Source organism: Pithys albifrons, chromosome 13 (genome assembly GCF_047495875.1).
Source record: "Pithys albifrons albifrons isolate INPA30051 chromosome 13, PitAlb_v1, whole genome shotgun sequence".
Classification (NCBI taxonomy): Eukaryota; Metazoa; Chordata; class Aves; order Passeriformes; family Thamnophilidae; genus Pithys; species Pithys albifrons.
In genome coordinates this window covers 4,285,802-4,307,630 of record NC_092470.1, presented here as the reverse complement: position 1 = coordinate 4,307,630, position 21,829 = coordinate 4,285,802, and the positions used below count along the sequence as shown (strand labels likewise).

The following is a 21,829-nucleotide window of genomic DNA, read 5'->3' as shown; positions in this document are numbered from 1 at the left end:
CTTTCTGAAAGAGTTGAAAGTTTTGCCCTCCATGACTGTAAAATGGAGCTGGCTGTTTCCAAAGCCTGTGGCATGTCCTGCACCTAAACTTCCTGTGAGTGCCAAGGCAGAGCAATTCCAGTGTAGCCAATAGTATCCAGTTTTCTGATCACCTGTTAACTTGAAGCAACTCATCCCTCAGAGGCTTTCCACTTTTTCAAAAGCTGAGCAGTTCTGGTGCACTAAACTGGCATCACTTGGTGTTCAGGCATCACCTCCATGGTTTGGATTTTGCATCTTTTGACTGTTTCATGATTTCTGTTTGCTTAAATTTGTCAGTTGTGATTAGTCATCTTTGTGCCTTTGTTCCTAAAAGATGAGACAGAGCAGGAATAAGCTCAGAACACAGAATGTGGCTCATCATGGGCATGAGATTGCTTGTCTCACACTGAAGTCCTTTCTGCTTCAGAATTTTAAAAGCAACTCAGGAACAGATAGCAAATAATGTCTGGTTTTTTAGTAACATTATCAGTGTTAAATGCTTGAATGCATTTTGTATGTAATCTTTAGTGGAGCTTGTCTCCTGCAGAACTAGGTCTTCCAGCCAGACAGGCTGCTTTGGTATTAATTTTATCAGCATTATCAGGAAATCAGATTTATCATAGTAGCTAATTGGTCCATGTTGTAATAAGAACAAGCTGTGTAATCTGTAGCAATCTGTTACTTTTACACAACAGTCCTCATATTTAAACAACATGAGTCCATGGCTGGTGGTGAGATTAGCTGTTTATACTTAATCTCACAGAAATTTAACTTTTATCAATATAGATCAGCAGGAGGGAAATAGATTGAAACACAAGTATTCTTAATGACCTTTTATAAAAATACAAACCAGTTTTTATGTAAGGATCTGGGAATAAAAAGATGAAATATATTTGTAGTTACTAAATATATTCCTGGTCCAAACAACTCTTAATATTGATAGTTTTAATAAAATATGATGGGAACAAATACTTCATCTGTAATAACTAGCATGAACATCTTCCTAAAAGCAGGCTGCCTGCTTGAACTGATTGTGCCATTGCAATTCTGAAACTTGATAAAATACTTGGGCATGAATAAAGCATTCTCAAGAAATTGCCAAAAAATTATAGCCTCAGGCAGACCTCATTTTGAATGAAGTCTTAGTTTTAGCATGATATTTCTCAAGCTTCTTGGGCTATTTATTTTCCTGACTTCTTTCTATCTTTTAATTCCTCTGATACCTTCAGAATACCAGAAGGCTCAAGTGGCCTCCTTATGTGCTAAACAGGAGGAAGGGTGGAATGTCAATGGATACTCCTGCTGCCTACAAGGGATTTAAAAACTGGTGCTTGATCTATTATACCACATGTTTGTGTGCACACATAAATTGTGTTTCTAAATTAACATACATTTATTGAGAGATTTAGAAGTTGAGTAAAAACTGTACTAACATTCCACTTTATATGAGAAACTCAAAACTCTTTTTTAACCTGATGTAGTTAAACCCTTCACTCTTAAGTGCTTGTGCTGTGTTAGATTTCCCATTTAGGGGGAGGAGGCCCTTGCAAAATACATGTGTACTGAAGTTGGTCTACTCAAAGCTTAGAGAACTGTAAACAAGTAAAGCTCTTGAGCAATTGCTAGACAGTGTCATATTCCTTTGTAGGATCAGCTGAAAAGAGGAATTCCATGTAGTGGTAACCAGCCTGAAGACTACCAGTACAGTAAGTAAGCTAGGGATGAGTGAGCATAAACTGTCCTGAGCATGTCAGTGCACAGCAGCCTCCCCTGACCATGCCTGTGTGCATTTTGGCTGCTGCTGGGTTATCCTAATTGGTGGTAAGAATTGCATCCTAATTCTGTGGGTCTTGAGCATACACATTATCAGTACAAAGTGGTTGATCTGTTGCTTCCCATACTTTAAATACAGAATCCATCACAATTTTTTTTTCATCTTTAAGTCTTTAGACCAGTGTCAGCCTCTGCAAGACTGTATATCAACCCCTATGCAGAAGTGGAACTGAAAACTCCCAAGGTTGATTGTAATGTAGAAGTTCAGAGAATTGTCGTTGAATTCACTAAGCCACAGGTGAGTTGGTTTGGTGTTTGTTACCCCCATTTCAGTTTGTGATAACATGTAGGCTTTTTTCCCTGGAGAATATTCTTAGGGAATTTTCTGCTTACCTGCAAGTAGCATGTCTGAACTGTTTAGCAGTGCCTGTGGGGAATGTGTGGGATCATTTTCCCTCTGTGTAGCAATCACTTCCTGGTGCCAAATCCTGACACTCATCTGTGGACCCTCTGGGCACCACCTGATCTGTATTCAGCCCTTCCAACAGCATTCCTTTCACCCAGAGAATGGAATCACAAGTAGCCCTTAGCTTATTAAACTACAAGCCAATGTTGTAGCTGCAGAGATGGCAAAAGACAAGCAAGGCTGGGAATGAATGGGGTATGCTGGCTTTGGCAGCAAAGCCTGCTGAAGTGTCAAGGTGCTAAATTAGGTGTCTGCCCAGTGATGTTAGTGTTGTCATTTACTCAGAGGGAATTTGCAGTCAGGTGGCTACACAGTTTGTTAGCTATTACTGATGTCAAAGTGTATATTGAGTTCAGAACAGTGCCAGTGAGGTTAACTAATGCAAAGACAGTTCTAAAATTAGGGAAACTGTGCACTGGAAAATGAATATGGTTGGTTTGAGTAAACCTGAAATACCAGAAGTTCATATAGTGGTGTCCATTGAGAGCAATGGGTGGGGGTTTTCCACTTTATACATACTAATGAAACCACATGGGCTTAAATTTCTGTGGGGTTTGAGGAGCTCTGAAGAGCATGGTATACATGCAGTTCAGGCACTGTGTGCAAGCAGAATCTGACCCACTGCTAAGACACTTTTGCCTTGGGTTCAGTACCTCAGCATGCTCGACCTGCTGGAGTCCATCGATTACATGGTTCGCAACGCGCCGTACAGGAGGTTCAGGCCAGAGGTGCCTCTCCACAGGAACGCCAGGCAATGGTAAGGTGTGAACACTCACACAGTCCTTGGAGTCCCCTCTGCCCTCTTCAGTCTCCTTTGTGGTTCAAAGTAGGCTTAAAACTAGATCACTTATGTGATTTTAACTTTCACAGAGCTTTACTCAGCAATTAGATCCAAGTGCTGAAAGATTCAAGTGATGAAAATCTCACTTGCTAAGCTAAAGCCCCCAAAATCTGAACAAAATGCTGGTGCTCTTTCTAGAGGCTAGAATGTAAATTAGAAAGGCTAAAGGAAAAAACTAGTGAATGTAATTCAAGGGAAACATGTATGTCAACTGTAGTTTTTAGTTTTGAGCTGATATGCAATTTCTTGACTTTTTTCTAAGTACTAACTGATCCTGGTTATCAAAGTCCTTGAGTTTACTTAATGCTGTTACAGCCCAAATTTGCAAATATGCAATGCAGAATTCAATAAAGAAGGAAGATTTGTAGTTTTTCAGACATTACAGGTAAGCTCTCAGTCCATTTTTCAAGTGTGATGTTGAAACCATTACAATTTTTTCTAAGCCAAGTTACTCGAATCACAAGTGGTAGACAAAGTTTGCATATTAATAAACTACCTCTGCAATTTTTAAGTTGTAAAACAAATGAAACAGTTATTCACAAGTGTGGAATTATTGTAGGTGGAAATATGCAGGTGACAGTGTTCTTGAAGTTCACATCAGGAGACATACTCGAATGTGGTCGTGGAGTAACATAAAACAACACAGGCAGCTTCTGAAGAGTTACAAAAATACGTACAAGAACAAGCTGACACAGAGCAAACTGTCAGAGGAAACACAGAGGCAAATTCAGGTATGGCTTTTTTCTCTTTGGAGAAAGTATGTTTTGGTCTCTCTGTGAAATAGTTACTGAAATATACTTGACAGTAATCCAGGTTGATGGTTGTACAGGAGCACAGGAGGTCTGTGGAAATCCCATTTTAATCTCAAGTTCAGTGTGACTTGTAATGGAAAGGAAATTAAAACACTAGTAAACTGCCATTTAAAATAAAGCCTCTTTGGTTGAGGATTAAGAAGCCTGGATGCATTTAATGAAGTGCAAGAGTAATCTAGTTAAAAAAAAATTAAGCTGTGTAACACCAGATTTCATCTTCTAGTGAACTTTGAGCAGGAGAAGATATACCTTTGAAAAAAATGAGCAGATCTAGACAGAATTTGGAGTGCAAAAACGAAGGAGCTGGTAGAGAATTGGTGGTGGAGGGCCTTTCCTAAATGTGTTTGAGGCAAATGATGTAATCACACATTTTTACAGGACCTGGAAAGACAGCTCGATGTCTTCAATATCATCTTAGCCAGACAACAAGCACAAGTTGAGGTAAGAAAGAATTTTTGTTTGATAATATTTTAACACTTCAAATAGGATGGTTTTGTCATGGTAGTATCTTAAAAACATTGTGCTGATGTGTGTGATAGGACAGGTAGGTGGGAAGGCAAGTTCCCTGTCCTTCCAGGACAAGAGTAAATCAACGTTCAAGCTGGAAACCCATCCCAAAAACCTCCCAGTGTGTGCACAGTGTTACTGTTACCCACACAGTACCATTCAGGCAACTGTGTAAGGATGATGGTTTAATGATTCTTTTTCCTTTGACTTCTCTTAATTCAAGACTAACTCTGCACTATTCCCTTCCTACAGTGTTGGTTTAAAGGTAAACTGGCAGGAGAAATGAACCCAGCTCAAGAAACATTACAAGTCAGAGTTACAATTTCCTAAATACAGTGATACAGAGAAAAATTGGTTTTAACATCTGGAATGTGTGTAAAATAAAGATGAAAAAATAATAATGGTGTTTCTTATTTTTAAGATGTCTGTGGTCAAAAGTTGGTTTTTGAAATGCAAAGTAAAACCCTGAGCACAAATTAAAACATTTAAATACTTTATAAATTCTAAAAATCTAGAATTTGAAAAATTTAAAATTTCAAATATTTTAAATGGTACAGGATCAGTCCCCAGGTTTGTTATTACCAGATTTAAGCAATGTAATGGCTTTTTGTATCCTCTTAAATGCTGTATTTTGTGTAGTTTCTGCCTTTTGTAGTTTAGATGTCAGTGAAATATATAAAAAAAGCTGTCTAAAGTAAAAGTAACACATGCTTGTGTCTCTACATGCACAGACACAGACATGTGCCCCCCACCTGACCCTCTTTCTGCCTCTATCTAATGAGTCAAAGTGCTCTTAATCCCTTGTGGTGTTGCTTAAATTAATAGTGATACTGTTAACTGTGTATTTTGTCCAATGTTTTTTAATTTCTGCTTTGTAGACAATAAGATCAGGACAAAAATTACTGAAGAAGAAAAGCACTGAAGTAGAAAAGAAAAGTGGAGGATGGTTTGGTGGTTTCTGGGGCAAAAGAGAATCTAGGAAAAAAGAAGATGAAGAATCCTCTGTTCCTGAAAGTAGGTGTAGACTGTAATGCACTGATGTTTGGAGAGTCTTTCAGTTTTTAGGCACAGTAAGAGGAAAGCTGTGGTGTGTTTTGCTTCCTGCTGTGCAGGAGGAGGGAGTATGGCATAAACAATGCAGTGCAACAGGATTGCTCACTGAATATTGACCTGGCAAACAAGGCAGCCTCTGAAATGGCCATAAGCATCTCAGAACCTTGATGAGCAGAGGAGTAATGCACTTATAGCTCTAGTGATAATTGGCAGTGATGGGAACACTCTTTTTTGTGGTGGTTTGCTGTTTAGATCAGAGATTTGTTCTAATAAAACCCCCCAAAGCTATTTTCATCATTGGGAATTATGGGAACTCCTGTAATAAGAATTGTATTGATTTCTGTGCTATGTGGGTAGGATCATACATGGACACTTCTGTGTGAGTGATGCTACAGTCTGGACTTAATGAAATATAAAGAATCAATGAAATGTATCAGCAGAACTTAAGTACAGTAGAAAACAAATGTGAGGAGAAGTGCTTATTGTTATTTATTGAAGTGCAATTGTGTGGGTTTTCAGCTATTGATGAACTAATGACACCAGAGGAGAAAGCCAAGCTTTTCACTGCTATTGGATACAGTGACAGCACCCACGACCTTTCCTTACCCAAGCAGGTAAGCAGCTTGTTATGGGGGTGGGTTAAACAAGCAAACCATAGAACTAATTAAGTGTAAAAATGCTTTCCTCTCTCTCAGTACCCTGAAGAAAGATGCAGGCTTCAAATTCAGATGGGAAGTATTATTTGGTTCTTCTGAAGCTGCTGATTGATCCAGTCATAAAATGGTACATAGGTAGGGAAGGCAAAACCTTTTCTTGACAAGGTCAAGACATGACATTCAGCAGCAAGAACAACAAAGGCATACATGCTGTGTCTTCTAAAATGTAGTTATTTAATGGGATTATAATGATCTTGGTTGATATAGCTAGTCCTGTCCTGAATGTAGTTTAGCTGTGCTTGCTTCATGGTTTACAAAAATGTTCCTGAATCCTGGAAAGAGACAGACCATATTTGCTCTGCATTTCTTCAACTAAACTGTTTTATGGTAAAGAAAGGACTGATAAGGGTTGAATCAAGTCAAGACTGTACTTTACTTCTTTCACAGAGATATGTTTCTAGTCTTAGGTGCCTGGAATAAACTTCAAAAACCACACTTTAATAATGATTGAAATGTGGAATTCTGAAAAATCATTCTTGTTGAGATAACTAACTTCAGTTCCTTCTGTTCTCCTCACTAGTATGTTGCCCATGTTGTGACACTGAAGCTGTTAAGCACTTCCCTTACAATTAAAGAAGACAAGAATGTGGCAGAAATTCTCAAAGTGCAGATAATTGATCTGAGTACCAAAATATCCAAGCGCCCAGGAGCACAAGCAATCAAGTAATTGGATTGGTATTCTCTTTTTGTAGAAACATCTCTCCCCCCTCACCCCACTCCCCAGCTTTGTTTTTCTTCTTGGTTAGTACATTATGTTGTATATTGACTTTTCATTTTGTGTGCATTCTGCAGTTGCCCTCTGTAAATCATATCATTTGTTGAGTAACATAGAATGGAATGAGGAAGGGAAGACTATTTGTTAGTTTTCATGAACAATAGCAAACTCTTTCTTGTATGTAAGTATCAAAGTGCTGAATGTAACTTTAGAGAAGTGATGGTGTGAAATGGTGTGGGCAATGCACTCCAGCCAAGCTGCTGCATGTGTTGGTTGGCACCTAGAGCAAGGAAAACTCCCTCTGTGTGCTGTGGGCAGGAGAGCAGCAGCATGTGAGGAGCTGAGCCCCTCCTGTGCTTTGAGGGAGGGCACACCAGAAATACTGAACACAAATTATTGGATTATACAGTCAATGAATAAGGTTTTCAGTGTCTGGAAAACGAGTCTGTGCACTTCTTGTGGTTTCATTTGCAATTCCATCCCTTCTGACTTTATGCATAAGATCACCAGCTCAGCTGCTGACTCTTGAAATATTTTTGCTAAAAGCCATTGTGGTGAACATTAAAGGTGCAGCCTGAATGCTGAACCAAGTCAAAAAGAGCTTTCACATTATTTTACATAAATGGATGCCATATAATTTAGTTGGCAAGACTGAAACAGGAGAACAGAATGTTTTATTAATGTCAGGTTTCAGAAAAAAATGTAATTGATATATCTCAACAGGGGCAGGCTTGGGACACTGATTATAGCCAAACTCTGTTGCCTCCCAGAGTCAGGGATTTCAGTGGTGGAGACCCAGGACCTGAAAATCAGTTTTATATCTAACAGGTCCTTCTAAGGATGAATGAAGTTTGTGCTTTGGTGGTGTTTGGTGCCTTTCTTCAAAGGCTTTTCCTGCAGACTCCACTAAACATTGTTGTCAGGGCAGCTCCAAGTACAGAAAGCCCATTTGCTCTGAAACAAGTCTGTAACTGGTGTTTATAACAATGCATCACAGATAACATTCCTACTCTTTTTATTTATGTAGCATAAATATTCTGTCTTTCCCTTGCAACTGATTCTCATTATAAACATGACCTGAAAGTTATATTCAGTCCACCTTGCAGGTAACAGAAGATTAGAAGGGAGTATCACTCTGTGTTACTGTGAACACCTTGTCTTCTATTTATTTTTCCAATTTAATAATGTGACAGTTTTTTAAACATGTCTCATGTTAGTCCTGTGAAATTAGTCATGTTGGGCTTTAGTGAAGGCTTTCTCATCTTGCTGGTCTTTCCTAGATATATTCAGTATTCCAATTAAGTGTTTTTAACTGTTCCTCTTCTTTAGGGTTGAAGCAAAGCTCGAGAACTGGTACGTCACAGGCCTGAGACAAGACAACATTGTACCATCTCTGGTGGCCTCCATAGGGGACAGCAAGTCTTCTCTCCTTAAGATAGAGTTCAATGTTAACCCAGAGGACAGCACAGCTGACCAGAGTCTTGCTATTGAGTCACAGCCTGTGGAAATAAAATATGATGCAGTGAGTAGTAACCAAAGTCCTGAACTATTTCTCATTCCTGTTTCTCTGCCCTTGCTCTCTTTGCTCTATTTTTGAGATTTTGTTTGTGTGGCTTCTGTGTATATTGCTCATTCTTGTTCTTTTTATTTTTTAAAGAGAACAATAAATGCAATGGTGGAATTCTTTCAGACAAGTAAGGGAATGGACCTTGAGAGATTAACATCGGCCACGTTAATGAAGCTGGAAGAAATCAAGGAGAGAACTGCCACAGGTGAGATAATAACAAATCTCAACTAAGGTGAACCTTCAAATGTGTTAAAATGTTTCAATATGATTACCTAAACACTTTGGTTGTGTTTTGATTGCTGGCCAAACAGTATAATTGGGGGTTTCCCTGGAGCTGGTTCCTTGGAGAATTAGTGGATGTTTTGTGGGAAGGAACACTGAGTTTAGTGAGAAATCAGTAAATGCTGCAAAAGTAAGTCTTGACTGCAGATGCTTTATCTTTCAGATAAATAATATCTTCTGATACATTGACTGGCACAATCATTTCACTTGTGAACAGCATTTCAATGCCCTTTCCTTTTTATTTAAGGATTAGCTCATATAATTGAAATGAGGAAAGTCCTTGATTTGAAGATTAATCTGAAACCTTCCTACCTTGTGGTTCCACAGACGGGTTTCTACCATGACAATTCAGATCTGCTCATTTTGGACTTCGGTACCTTTCAGGTATATAAATGACTTCTCTTACAAGCTCAGAGGAAGCAAATATTCTTTTCTCTTAACATGGCTGTCATCTGAAACTGTCTTGCTTTCAGAAAGCAAAGATGATAATCTTTGTGAATGTGTTTTTAACTTTCAGAAGGCAAAGATGATAATCTCTGTGAATGGGTTTTTAACTTAGTGTATTTCTTACCACAAACATTTGGGTCAGCAATTTGCTCCATGTTTAGAATTGTTATCTTTGACTTTCTTGTACTAGTTACCCCTCCCCAGGAAACATGTTCATGTTGTAATTGTATTTATCATTTCATATCTGTCATTTCTTCTGCAGAACGTGAACTTTTGTTTCCTTTTTTCTGTAAAATGGTTGTCTTTCATTAATAAAAGAGAATAATATTTTTCTCTTGGAGTTTGAAAGTGGGTTCTCTTGTTTCTGTAAAATTGAAAGATTCTAATAATTTAACTTGATTTAGCTGACTGATTAAATATTTATTTTACTTGCATTCCATCAGTAACATCGTAAACTGATGAAAAAGAATTCTTTTTGCATAGTTTGAATTAAGTGGATTGATAGAAGTAACAAAAAGAAAATCTTCTTATCAAGAAAAAGTCAAGTGTGAAATGATTTGAAGTATTTTCTCTGTAAGAGTCCAACAGTCAATCATCAGCTCCTATGAATCACCTTTTTCATCTTCACTAGAATGAATAGCCCATAATTGTAAGTTTTAGACTTAATTTTATCCTCTTCTTTGTGTTTAGCTGAACAGCATAAATCAAGGCAGCAGTGAAGCTTCCAACTTTTCTTCTTTAGAGGAGATTATGGACAAAGCTTATGACAAGTTTGATGTGGAAATAAAAAATGTGCAACTTCTCTTTGGAAGAACAGGTAACAAAACAACAGAGTTGTTGTTGTTTACTCAAAAGGTTGTTGAAGGCTACCACCCTGTCATAAATAAGTATGTTCTTCAGGGAAAAAAGGCACACCAAAACAAGTAGTTAACAAAAAGATAGATTATAATACACATCTGGTATTAAACTCTGAAAAAATGTGTTGGTTTCTCTTCAAACAGCTGCTCATTTTTTTGTTCTTGTCTATCACCTCCTTACATTGATGCCATCAGTGAATGTAAAGGCATAAAACTATTATGTTTTCCATCATGTGCAGGAAAAATGCAGCTCTAAATTGCCTTAATACTTCACTTGAACTTGAGTTTGTGTAATCAACAGAATGCTTGGTTACTGTTTAATAATTTGTGTATCAGTTTAACTATCCATTCCTTTTTTGGGAGTGCAATGTTTAGATCCATCTTTTTAGAACTGGGTTTAAGCCTGCTAAGGCAAGAGTGTTAACCAAGTAGATTAAAATCTCTTAAAATACTTGACCTAAATTGTTTTAAGTTTCTCTAGTTGGTGAGTGGGTTTTTTACCATCCTAGTCATGCCATTTGATTACTTTAATGATACCCTGATTAAAGCAATTAGCAAGTGATGGTTCTTTATCTAAATTTACTGCAATTTTGCAGGTGAAGACTGGAAAAAGGCTCGTTTTCAACACCCATCAACTTTACACATTTTGCAGCCCATGGATATTCATGTGCAGTTGGCCAAATCAATGGTGGAAAGAGATACCAGGATGGCAAAGTAATGTATTAATGTTGAAAAGACTTGTTTTTAATTACTGTGGACTTACAGAAAAGAAAACTGTTTCCCTAAAGATTCAGTCACACCTGATAATTTGAATCTATTAACTCAGAAATAGCAATAGCTCACTCTTGTTTACAAGCACTTTTTTGGTGAGTAGCTCCCTGCTGGTTCCTCTGGTTAAAGTCCATAACCCTAATGCAGACTCACTGACTACACTGTCATGTGATCTTTATATATGAGTATCTGTATTGTAAGATTTAAATCAAGAATTGGTATGTGCTCTTTGTCTTGGAGTTTGATAATTTGTTTTTTACAAAAAGGTTCAAAGTGTCAGGAGGGCTCCCTTTGGTGCATGTCAGGCTGTCTGACCAGAAAATCAAGGCAGTTTTGGATCTGATTGACAGCATTCCCTTGCCTCAGAAGTCATCTGTGTCAGCCCCAAGCACAAAGGTAGGCTGAATACAACAAAGAAAACTGAAAAAAAACCCAAAGCATTGCTAAGCAAAGTGTGACTTACCATCAGAACATGTTGGGCTTTGTTGTTGTGCTAATTGTTTCAAGTATTGGCAGAACTGGCCTTTCCAAAGAATCTGGGGGAGGCAATGGGAAAAAAAATATGGACATAGCATGTTATACAAACTTGAAAATAATGTGTTGAGTTTCCTTCTCTTTCCCCTCCCTCCAGGTACCAGCTATTCCCACAATTCCTGTTGTTAGTAAAGGGTTGCTTAATACACCCCAGTTATTGGCAGACATGGTGTCAGGTAAGAAGCCTTTGCAAAGGTAGAATAGCCAATATTGTCATGCTCTTATTGGTGTTAAAATGTGAAAGAACAGTAAAGATGAGCATGATTGGTCCCATCTAACATCAAGTACATAAGAAGGTTTAAGATGCTGATGTTACCTCAGAATAATAAACCTGCATTTTCTAAAAAGCAAACCCACTTTTTTATTATTCATTAATATTATGCATAAGCAACCTGTTCAAATGCAAGTGAACTGTGAATGCCAACTGTATTTGCTTGTTCTGATGTTTTCCATTAGCAAAACTCTCCTTTTTCTGTAAAGGCAGAACCAGAATAACAAGTGGGAAATTACTGCATAGATACAGTGGATTTGAGCATTTGTTTCCATGGCTGTTTTAGAGAAGAACTTTCCTGTAGTGGAACCTCAGACAATTATTTCCTGGAGCTCACTTTTCCTTACATGTGTTCTTGAATGTCTAACGATGCATCAAGCCCCCAGTGCAGTCCTTAACAGGGCTTTAATTTGGTTCTCTTCCCCCAGTGGGTAAGAGGGCAGAGTAGATCCAGACTGTACTTTGTCAGGCTAAGTTTAAACTGCTCATGCAGTTAAAAATCCTGTTGGAGTGGGAAAGAGGGTGGGATATTTACTCCTGTTTCTGGAAAAAGTTTACTGAGGAAGTCATTTTGCTTCTGTAGACTCTGAAGAGGAGTATTTTGATTTTGAGGAGAGCTCTGAACCAACTGACAAGTCACTAATTAAAGGAGAAGAAACAAGAAGTGAGGGGCCTGCTCAAGAGGAACTGACAGATCTTCAGCTGAAGTTTGAAATTAAAGAGGTATGTTGTAATTCTGGTTTCACTTTCTACATAAAGAATATTTTTTTAAAAATCCAATCTTCATTTACTAGTGTTGTCCAGATTAGTGGATGCAAACACATCCAACAAACAAAAAATATATACTTATATTCATATATATTTCTATGTATGAGTAATTTATACATGGTATGCATATGAATAATTTCTTATATTTTTGTGGTGCATATAAATAAAGCATAATACATGAACATAGATGAATTATGTATTAAAAGGGTAAAAAAAGAAAGAGAAGAGCTGGAGTATTGTTGGTAAAAAAAAAATAGTACCAAGCTGTAATTAAGGGGTAGGAGGTGGGAAATCTGCACTGGAAGAACAAAAGTTATACTGAAGCAGGTCACTTGGAAAGAGCAAATCCCCAATATCTTTTTATTTATATCTATCACCATTAAACATTTACTCTTTCATTCTGTTGTTATACTCTAAAGTCTGTACTAAAAATAACAACAAAGCAGGGAAAACATTAATTTTGCACTTCTTTTCTTTGTTGCTTTAAATGGTGAGAATATTATGTGAAAAGATGGTATAAATGTGTATTTCTTCCTCATCCAGGTTTTAGTAGAACTCACCAGGCAGAAGAAAACTGAGGAAACAGTGCTTGTATTTGATGTAATGCATCTTGGGACAGAAGCCACTGTCAGAACCTATAATTTAACAGCTGTATCTTATTTGAAGAAAATAAGCTTGGATTACTGTGAAACTGGAGGTAATAAGCAATGGAAGAGAAGCCTGTGGTGCATGGCAGTCAGTCTGAAGCTGTGGCTCTCCTGTCTGTTGTGCTCAGTGAAATGCAAATGTTCTAGTTTTTGGGTTACAATATTTAATATGCAGCTCTCCATGGCAATGACCCACTGGCACAGCTGGTAAGCTCTGGACTCTCCCCATAACTGGATGAATGAATGGCTTAGGGCTCAGTGTTTGGATGGACAAGGGGTGCAGGTGTATCAGGTACAGGAGAAATCAGCCATTCATCTTTGGTGGTGCAATATATTTTAACAAACAGGACTGGAAGTTAATCATTACCTTCAGGGCACAAATTCTTTGATTCTCTGAAAGAGCAGAAACGACCCTAATTGTTGTTTATTTCCTGTGGTGTGTTCCAGGTAAAAAAGCCCCCATTCATCTCATTAGTTCCTCAGATAAACCTGGCTTAGACCTTCTGAAGGTGGAATATATCAAGGTATACATAAAGCTTTTTAAAATTATTTTTAAAGTACTTCTACATATTTGTAATATACTGTCTATATATAGTCTTAAACCTACTCTTCAGAGCCAGTTGGATTGTTTTGTACCTTCTGAAAAGCACAGTGACTGGTTGGAATTAATATTAATCTTCATGCAAATCACTACTTTCAGGCTGACAGAAATGGGCCACAGTTTCAGACAGTTTTTGACAACACTGAACAGATGATTCAAGTGAGTGTTTGCAGATTTTATTGCTTGTTTCCTTTTGGTTTGCTTGCTTAGAATGGAGGGATTAATAAGCTTTTTGGCTTTCCTGTTTTCCTGCCCCACCCCCAGCCTTGCAGCAGCAGATTTAGAGTTAAAATGTACCTCAGAGTTTCTGTCCCACTGAAGAGCAGGATGTTGGTGTGCTGAGCTGGGCTGAAACACTTGTAGACAGCTCATGTGGGTGAAATTCAAACTGCTGGAAGAACATTTCTTCTCTTGCATCAGCCATCGTGATGCTCAGGTGCCCAGTATGGGAGACTGGAGTGCAGTCAAGAAGTCTTTCCCCTTCCTGTCAAATAATCTGCATCTGTCTGCCACCTGATCAGCACTCTGTTGGGTACATTTAGTAAGAAGTCTAAATCCATTTATGAATGATTTTCCACCCCCACCTCATCCAGAGCAGAGGGATGTTCTAAGTCTTCACTCTGTTCTAAGTCTTCACTCTTAAATATGGCTTGGGAGCTGCTCACAATACTGCATTTCCTTTTCTTGTAGACTCTAGAATGAGAATTTGAGCTCTTTAGAATTATTGCAGTGTAGGAAAATATTTTTAGATAATAAGTACCTAACTTCTTTGGTTCTGACTGTTGTGCTTTTATGTCAGAGATTTCAATCTGAGACTAAAGAGTGTCTTGAGGAATTCTGAAAATGAAGTACAAAGGACTGTGTTTTAAGGAATAGGTGATTCCCTCTCTTTAAACCTTTATGGCATTATTTTGCCTGCCATATTTTGGTGTGAAGACTGAAATACTTCACTTGTCACCTAATAGTTTTAAAATATCTGTAGGTTTAATCTGTCAAGTTTAGTTAATACTGGAATCTTTGTGCCAAAAGGAAGCTCCTGAAGCTGCAGCAGGGGAGGAGAGGTCTGCTTTTATTAAACCACACAGCAGGCACTTGTTCACCTGCTGGACTCCCCTAGTGGATTTGTTGAGGACCACCTGTGTACTGAGTGCCTCCATGTCAGCCCCTGCCCCTTCCCCTTGCAGTGGCACTGCTGCTGCAGGAGCACTCAAGTGCTGCTCTGTGTTTGACAAAATTAAGCTTGTATCAATCACTGCTTGTGTGCTGAGTGGGGGATAGGGGAGCAGTGACAGTGCTGGGTTCTTGCTAGGCTTGATTTTCTAAGCTTGCCACCTCTGTGCTTTACAGAAAGCTTTCTCCTTGATGCTCTGTTGCTGGTACCACACTCAGCTTGGCTGTTCCTGGGAAACTGTTGTGTTGCACAGATGTTGTTGCACCTCTGTCCAACTCTTACACTTGTGGGTTAGTGTTTATCACATGGAATCTCATGTTTTCAACAGGTAACCTTTTCATCACTGAACCTCCTGCTGCACACAGAGGCCCTTCTGTCTGCCCTCAGTTTTCTCACAGCTGTGAGTCCCTCAGGCAGTGAAAGCAGGGGGGACACACCAACAAAAGGAAAGCAAGAGGATGACACTAGGCTGAAGAAAGGTACAGTGGGACTGTCCAAATGATGGTGCTAAAAGTATGTGTTCCATGCTGGCAAAGCAATCAAATCCAGAGGAACATGGTTAGCTTTGTAGTGTGGGATGAAGGTGGAAGCTCCTGTGTCTGTGGCTCACCAGGCTGGAGGACTGATTTCAAAAAAACAGTAACTGAAAGAATTTTTATGAATAATAAACAAAGAGTATAAAATAAATAGTATTTTAAAATAAATAGTATTTATTTATAAAAATGCATATTATTTATTTATAAAAATGCATAGTATTTATAAAAATAAAAATAGTAAAAAATAGTAAATATAGTAAAAATAAAAAAGAATAAAAATTAGTAAAAATAAAAAATAGTATTTATAAAAATAAATAGTATTAATTTAGAAAATAAATAGTATTTTCAAGTGAGGTTTTTTCATGTGTTTCATAGACTTTTCACAAATAGGCTCAAATTTGAGTGAAAGAGATTTCTGTGAGCTTAGAAGACTCAAACAGCAGCATAAGCTTAGTGTTCCTGGTAAAGTAAAAGAGATAAATACTACTTGGATGATTGTGCTATGTCTAGGCAATGTAAATATACTTTCAAACAACTAGCCAAGTCCTTTGCTGGGCTAATGAAAATTTGGTTGTTCCTGTAGTACTGAAACAAGCAAAACCCCCTGGAACTTCTATCAAAATAGGCTCAAATGAGAGTAACTGCAGGGTTTTAATATTAAGTGCAAAACCTGGGCACCAGGTGAGCTGGAAATGAGGTGTCTAGTGGAGAATGTTCAGAATTACTTATAATTTTGCATGGGCTGGGTTTGAATCTGCAGGCTGACAGACAAGCTGCTGCTGTGGGCAGTTTAACAAAGCACAAAAGTGTCTGAGCTCTTGGATTAACACTTTGCCACTAATGGTTATTGAAGGTGCATAACGAGATCAGTGAGCTCTGGTGGCTTCTGGTCTTTGCCCATAAAGAGTTTCTGTCACTTGTGAGTGAATTGTCCTTATTATCCCCAGCCCTTATATTGGCTCTCGTAAAACCTGGGTGCCTGAAATGGGATTCCAAGGTTTGAAGTTTGAGTAAACATCTACAGCAGGATCCTGCAATAGGAACCACTGGATAACCTGAACAAATCCCAGCCCTGCACTGGGCCTGTTGAGGGGCTGACATGACATTAAAAATAAGTGTGGTGTGCCATTTATTTCTTAACCCAGTGTAGTAGTTTTGGCTTCCCTAAATTGATAAAAGTAAAATTGTTCCAATAGAGAGTTATTGCTGGATGAGACTGATATCAGGCACAGAATTACAAGCAAATACTGATGTGTTTTACCAGTAGAGTTGCCTTCAGAGGAAGACTTCTTGTTCTACAATGGGATGTTGCAGACTTAATGAAGATAGTGAAAGAAAACCACTAAGTCATATGAATGCCAAAAAGCCTCCAGACCAAAACCATTCCCAAATAGATCAGGAGTTTAAATGAAAATATAACCTACAGGTGCCTTGAAAATCTCACCTTCTCTCATTTCTAGTGGTTAGACCTTCCAAGGATAAGGATGTGTTTGACTTCAAGGTTTTTGCCAAGCTGGATGCCTTCTGTTTAAATATTTGTGATGAAAAAAAGAACATCGCAGAGATCAAGATACAAGGTATTAAATTCTTTGTTAGTAGTAACTGTTACAGTAGTTTACTTTCAAAGCAACTGCTAATAATTGGACTAAAAGATATTTAAGGTGTAAATTGGCAGCATCTGCTTTTTTTTTTTTTTAAATATTTTGTTGTTACCTGTACAAACATGGCTTGTAGTTTTTTTCAAAGTCAGCATTCCAGTCTATCATAATGTTTTGGCCTTCAGCTAGAAAATGTGATGTGTCATTATTCTTCAAGCAATTAAGATTGTACCTGAAGGAGTTTGATTATGGGTGGCTTTTCATATTGTACTAAGCATTAGGTATTTTCCTGATGCACCTGAATTATTTAGGATTAAAACCCCCTTAAAATAGTTTTCTTTGTTTTTTAACCCCTAGGATTTGTTTGGGTTTCTTGTTTTAGTTTTCTTTTTTACTCCTCAGAAGGACCATCCATAACTCTTTGTGGGGGCAGAGTGGGGAGGGGGAGTTTCATTTCCAAGTTTGGCTATAACTGCCATCCTGACAGCTGCCAAAACTCTCCCTCATGAATATTTAAGAATGGGTGATCTGCAAGATTATGTAATGTAGTTTATAAAGCCTTTTGTTAGTGCCCATCTCTAAATCATAGAAGTATTCACACAAGATTTTTTTATGCTAAAGTATTGTATTCAAAGACAGTATAGTAACATTTATTCTGATAGAAAATCTCCATAAAATCACTCAGTTACTTGGTTATTAAGAAATGAATTATTGTGTGAATGTATTTCTATGAGTAGTTGCCCAACTATTCCCAGAGGTGATTGATGTTGAGACAGTGTCTGTATTAGAAATTTTTCTATTTTGTTTTGGTCAAAGCTGTAGCATGGTCACGTTTTCAAAGCTTAGGAGCTTTTCTCACTTCCTCTCCCGGTGTCATGTGTCCTCACCCTGAAATTAAGTGTTACTTTTGCTATGCAACACTGTTGTTTCTGTTTTTGTGCTCCACAGGTCTTGACTCATCTCTTTGCCTCCAGCCAAGTCACACTGTATTCTTTGCCAGACTTAAAGACATAGTTGTCACAGATGTTGATTCAAGGACCCTTCACAAAAAAGTACTCAACCCCAAGATTTTAAGTTTTACTTGATTCTTGGTTAGTCTTATGTGTATAAAAGTGAAATGTAGCACATATTCCACCTTTTAAAAAATATTTGATCTGCCATGAATGCATCTTTTCAAATAAGATACGTGGTAAAGAATAATCTTTATCTTACAAGAATGGATGTCTAAAAGGACTTAAAGGAGTAGTAATCTAACTTGTACATCTGATAGTATATTTAGTTCTTTGTGTTCAGTGCCTTGTTAGAAGCTGCTGATGGCTGGTAGGTGCTGTTTCTCTCTTCCTAGGCTGTGTCTATAGTAGGAGATGAAGTTTTCAGTTTCAACCTGACATTAAACCCACATGCTACTGAGGGAGAAGCCTACACTGACATGTCCAAAGTGGATGGCACCATGTCTCTGAGGGTGGGCTGTATTCAGATAGTGTTCCTTCACAAGTTTCTCGTGTCTCTTCTGGTAAGCCTTGTTCTCCTTTGTTTCTGCAGTGTTCTCAGTTTAGTCTCCCATGTTTGTGGCCTCAGTGCAAGGGGTACCTTCAGTTTCTGACAGAAGAGGGATGGGTTTTGTTTTTTGTGTGCTGTTAAAATCTTTGCCAAGTAAGCTTTGACTGGGTTTCAGTTTCAAAAAACTAAAGCAGTGCAAGTGGGTCACTGCCCACTCCCACCTTTGTAAATAGAGAAAAGCTTGGTGCTACTAAGATAGTTTGGGGGGATTTGTCTTTGCTGCCCTCTCCACCCTGAGTTTGTTGCAAAGACGTCAGAAGTAACATTAGAGGCAAATCTTTCTGCAAGGTTAGATGTAATGACACCTGCTAATCAATCAGTTTAAGTATTTGTCCATTGAAGAACCCCAGTGTTGGCTTTTTCAGTAAAGCACCAGTGGGCTTTCTCTCATTCATTACTGTCTTTAACAGGAATTAGTATTCACTGAGGGCAAGAGAGGGGCTTTAAAAATTAAATGTCCCTAAACCTAATGAGCTACAGAATCTTGTAGCTAAGGAAGGAAAAAACAGTAAAGAAGAGTTGAAAATAAGTGGATTGTACTGGTTCGTACTTTTTTTAACCCTGGATTAGAGGTCATGACTGAAGGTACAAGGTGTCCTTCCCCAGGGAAAATTCCACACAGTCGACAGCATAGCTGGGGGTTAATGTTGGTTGTGGTTGATGTTATAAAATCAGAAAGTAACCTGGATTAAAAACTGCTCACAGACATTTCTACTTTCTCTTCAACTGCTTTGTCTAGACCTTTCTGAACAACTTCCAGACAGCCAAGGAGGCCCTGAGTGCTGCCACAGCCCAGGCTGCAGAGAAAGCTGCTACCAGCGTGAAGGACCTGGCGCAGAGGAGCTTTCGGCTGGCCATGGACATTCACCTGAAAGCACCAGTGATAGTGATCCCCCAGTCCTCAGTGTCCCCCAATGCCATAGTGGTGGACCTTGGGCTGATCCAGGTGCAGAACCAGTTCAGCCTGGTGTGTGCAGAGGGCAGCTCAGTGCCCCCAGTCATCGACAGGCTGGATGTGCAGCTGACAGAGCTGAAGCTGGCCAGGTACAGTGTGCTCTGCTCACTCATGCCTTCATTAGCTTGATACTGGGAGATTCATTTACTTGCCTGGAAACCACGGCTGGTGACAGTGTCAAACATTTGCTGTTACAATGCCTAGCTGTTATCTTAAGAGCAATTAAATCTGTAATAAAATAAGAAACTGTTCTGCTGAGGAAACTTGAAGCATAAAGAGGTATTACATTTGAGATTAAGATTTTACTTTGTAAACCTAACATATGACTTAATATCTAATTTGCTAACTGGCCATTTTGTTTTCTTTTCCCCTCTGTGTTTTAAGGACCACTATGGAGACAGATTTGTCACATGCAGATATTCAGATACTTCACCCTATTAATTTAAGCCTGTCTGTGAAAAGAAATCTCTCTGCAGCTTGGTTTCACAAGTTGCCCATGTTGGAGATCACGGGGTATCTGGACACAATGCATGTAAGTCTTGTAAAAAGGTGGGGATTACTCATGTGAGATTAACCCTTATATTATTTCTGGACGCAAAGGGGCAACAAACTGCAAATTTGTAGTAGATGTAGAATGAGTTTCAGAGATGTAGCAGCATTTAACACCACCTATATGAATGAAGAGGTTTGAAAGCTTCATATAGAACAGCCAGATTGCTGTGTATATTTAGTAAACTGAGAGAAAAAAAGAGAACTGAAAAAGGGATGTCAACAAATCTTGTTTATTCCTTGCCATAAGTCAGGACCAACTCAAATTAAATTAATAAAAATATTTGCTTTGGTATCTCCAACTTCATACCTCTCCATAACCCTTGAAAGACCTCAAGATAATTGTTTTTTGTGGCATTTTATATACTGTGAAAGAAAATATGTTGTACATCTTGGTGAAACTGGAATTAAAACCTGAAGTAGCATGTCACTGACAGGAAAGCATTAAAATAATAAGTATATTAAAGGCTGCAATGCACATTGATACAGCTTTGGAAGTCATAACCTTTAATCTCCTAATACTGTAACTGTAAGTGGTTGAAAGAATTTTCTTGTGTTATTCAAGGGATGATTCTGCTGACAAAATACTTGTGAAAAAAGCACTCTTCTTGTCAGGAAGTGTTCTGCTTTGTTAGCAGCTGAGAAGTTTAAGGAACAATGTGTTTTTCCTGAGAACTGTGATCTGCAACATTTTAGGTGGTGTTAAGTCAAGAGGATTTGAACATCTTCCTCAGAGTGTTGACGGAAAACCTTGGTGAAGCAGAAGGAAAACCAAGTGATGCAAAATCAGTCCTGCAGAAGGAAGGTCAGAGATGGATACTAACTGTGCTCACTCTCAGGAACCAGGGAAAGCAGTTATTATCTGGAAAGCAAGTTTAGGTCTGAGAGGTGTCCAAATGATAAACTTCCCTTTTTAATTCTGCAAGGACAGTGTTCATATTTTGGTACTTCAACAAACTGGAAACCTTACCAAATTTGGTAGTTGTGTTAGCTCAGTTGTCAAGGGACTAGCAAGGTATTGAGATGTCAGAGTTATCTGACATCTCCCATTGGAATGGGCTGCCCAGAGAGGGAGTGGATTCCCCATCCCTGGAGGTTTTCAACCGAGATTGGCCGTGGCACTGAGTGCCATGATCTGGTAAAGGGACTGGGGCTGGACCAAGGGTTGGACTTGATGATCTCAGAGGTCTTTTCCAACCCAATCCATTCTATGATTCTGTGATCTTATTGCCAGGACATGTTTCTGTTTCCTTTTCATGCTCTGCTTGTAGACATGTTGCAAGCTTGTCTTGTGTGAATGTAAGCCATTTAAATGGATAAAAGATTTGGATGTGTTTCTTGGGCTAAACCAACGGTGGCAATTTCAAAAGTTCACCAGTTTATTGAATATTTCAGGTAAAACCAGAGAAACTGAAAGATCAGTTTTGATACAGGGCAAGAGTGTTGCAGAAGGAATGCTGCCTGAAAAGAGGAAAGAACCATTGAAGGAAGATGTGGTCAATATGCTACTTAATTTTGAAATCAAGGAGGTAGGTATCCATCTGAACAAATGATTGGAACTGAACCCAGTACCAAGTCTGTTTCTTAGAAGTAATAGTGGGCTATGAAGTCCGTTTGAACAGCTTAATTTACCAACAAAAAGGACACAAGAGGAAGGGAGATGGGGCTGGGGGAAGTCTTGTCAAACTGGTCTTGTAGGGTCTTTTTGTAAAAATGCAAAATGTCCAGATTAAGATTTCTTTGTAAATTTAGCTGAGGAGATAATGCCTGCTTGTAACTGCCTGCCCTATCTGGACAGCTTCACTGAAATG

General features: G+C 38.5%; 1 protein-coding gene across 3 annotated transcripts in view; it reads left to right on the top strand.

Annotated features, from left to right (window-relative positions):
- Window positions 1–21,829, top strand: part of VPS13C (vacuolar protein sorting 13 homolog C) — an 87,479-nt gene that overhangs the window by 13,915 nt on the left and 51,735 nt on the right. For all 3 annotated transcript variants that reach the window (XM_071568580.1, XM_071568579.1, XM_071568581.1), the window contains 27 exons: window positions 1,670–1,727; window positions 1,965–2,092; window positions 2,911–3,017; window positions 3,661–3,832; window positions 4,292–4,354; window positions 5,299–5,434; window positions 5,993–6,087; window positions 6,710–6,852; window positions 8,234–8,426; window positions 8,562–8,676; window positions 9,001–9,137; window positions 9,891–10,017; window positions 10,654–10,771; window positions 11,095–11,224; window positions 11,460–11,538; window positions 12,217–12,356; window positions 12,945–13,098; window positions 13,496–13,572; window positions 13,749–13,808; window positions 15,149–15,299; window positions 16,817–16,933; window positions 17,903–18,006; window positions 18,300–18,467; window positions 19,254–19,558; window positions 19,854–20,001; window positions 20,715–20,823; window positions 21,414–21,547. In XM_071568580.1, the coding sequence (XP_071424681.1) occupies window positions 1,670–1,727; window positions 1,965–2,092; window positions 2,911–3,017; window positions 3,661–3,832; window positions 4,292–4,354; window positions 5,299–5,434; window positions 5,993–6,087; window positions 6,710–6,852; window positions 8,234–8,426; window positions 8,562–8,676; window positions 9,001–9,137; window positions 9,891–10,017; window positions 10,654–10,771; window positions 11,095–11,224; window positions 11,460–11,538; window positions 12,217–12,356; window positions 12,945–13,098; window positions 13,496–13,572; window positions 13,749–13,808; window positions 15,149–15,299; window positions 16,817–16,933; window positions 17,903–18,006; window positions 18,300–18,467; window positions 19,254–19,558; window positions 19,854–20,001; window positions 20,715–20,823; window positions 21,414–21,547 (3,468 nt within the window). The remainder of the gene's footprint in view (window positions 1–1,669; window positions 1,728–1,964; window positions 2,093–2,910; window positions 3,018–3,660; window positions 3,833–4,291; window positions 4,355–5,298; window positions 5,435–5,992; window positions 6,088–6,709; window positions 6,853–8,233; window positions 8,427–8,561; window positions 8,677–9,000; window positions 9,138–9,890; window positions 10,018–10,653; window positions 10,772–11,094; window positions 11,225–11,459; window positions 11,539–12,216; window positions 12,357–12,944; window positions 13,099–13,495; window positions 13,573–13,748; window positions 13,809–15,148; window positions 15,300–16,816; window positions 16,934–17,902; window positions 18,007–18,299; window positions 18,468–19,253; window positions 19,559–19,853; window positions 20,002–20,714; window positions 20,824–21,413; window positions 21,548–21,829) is intronic.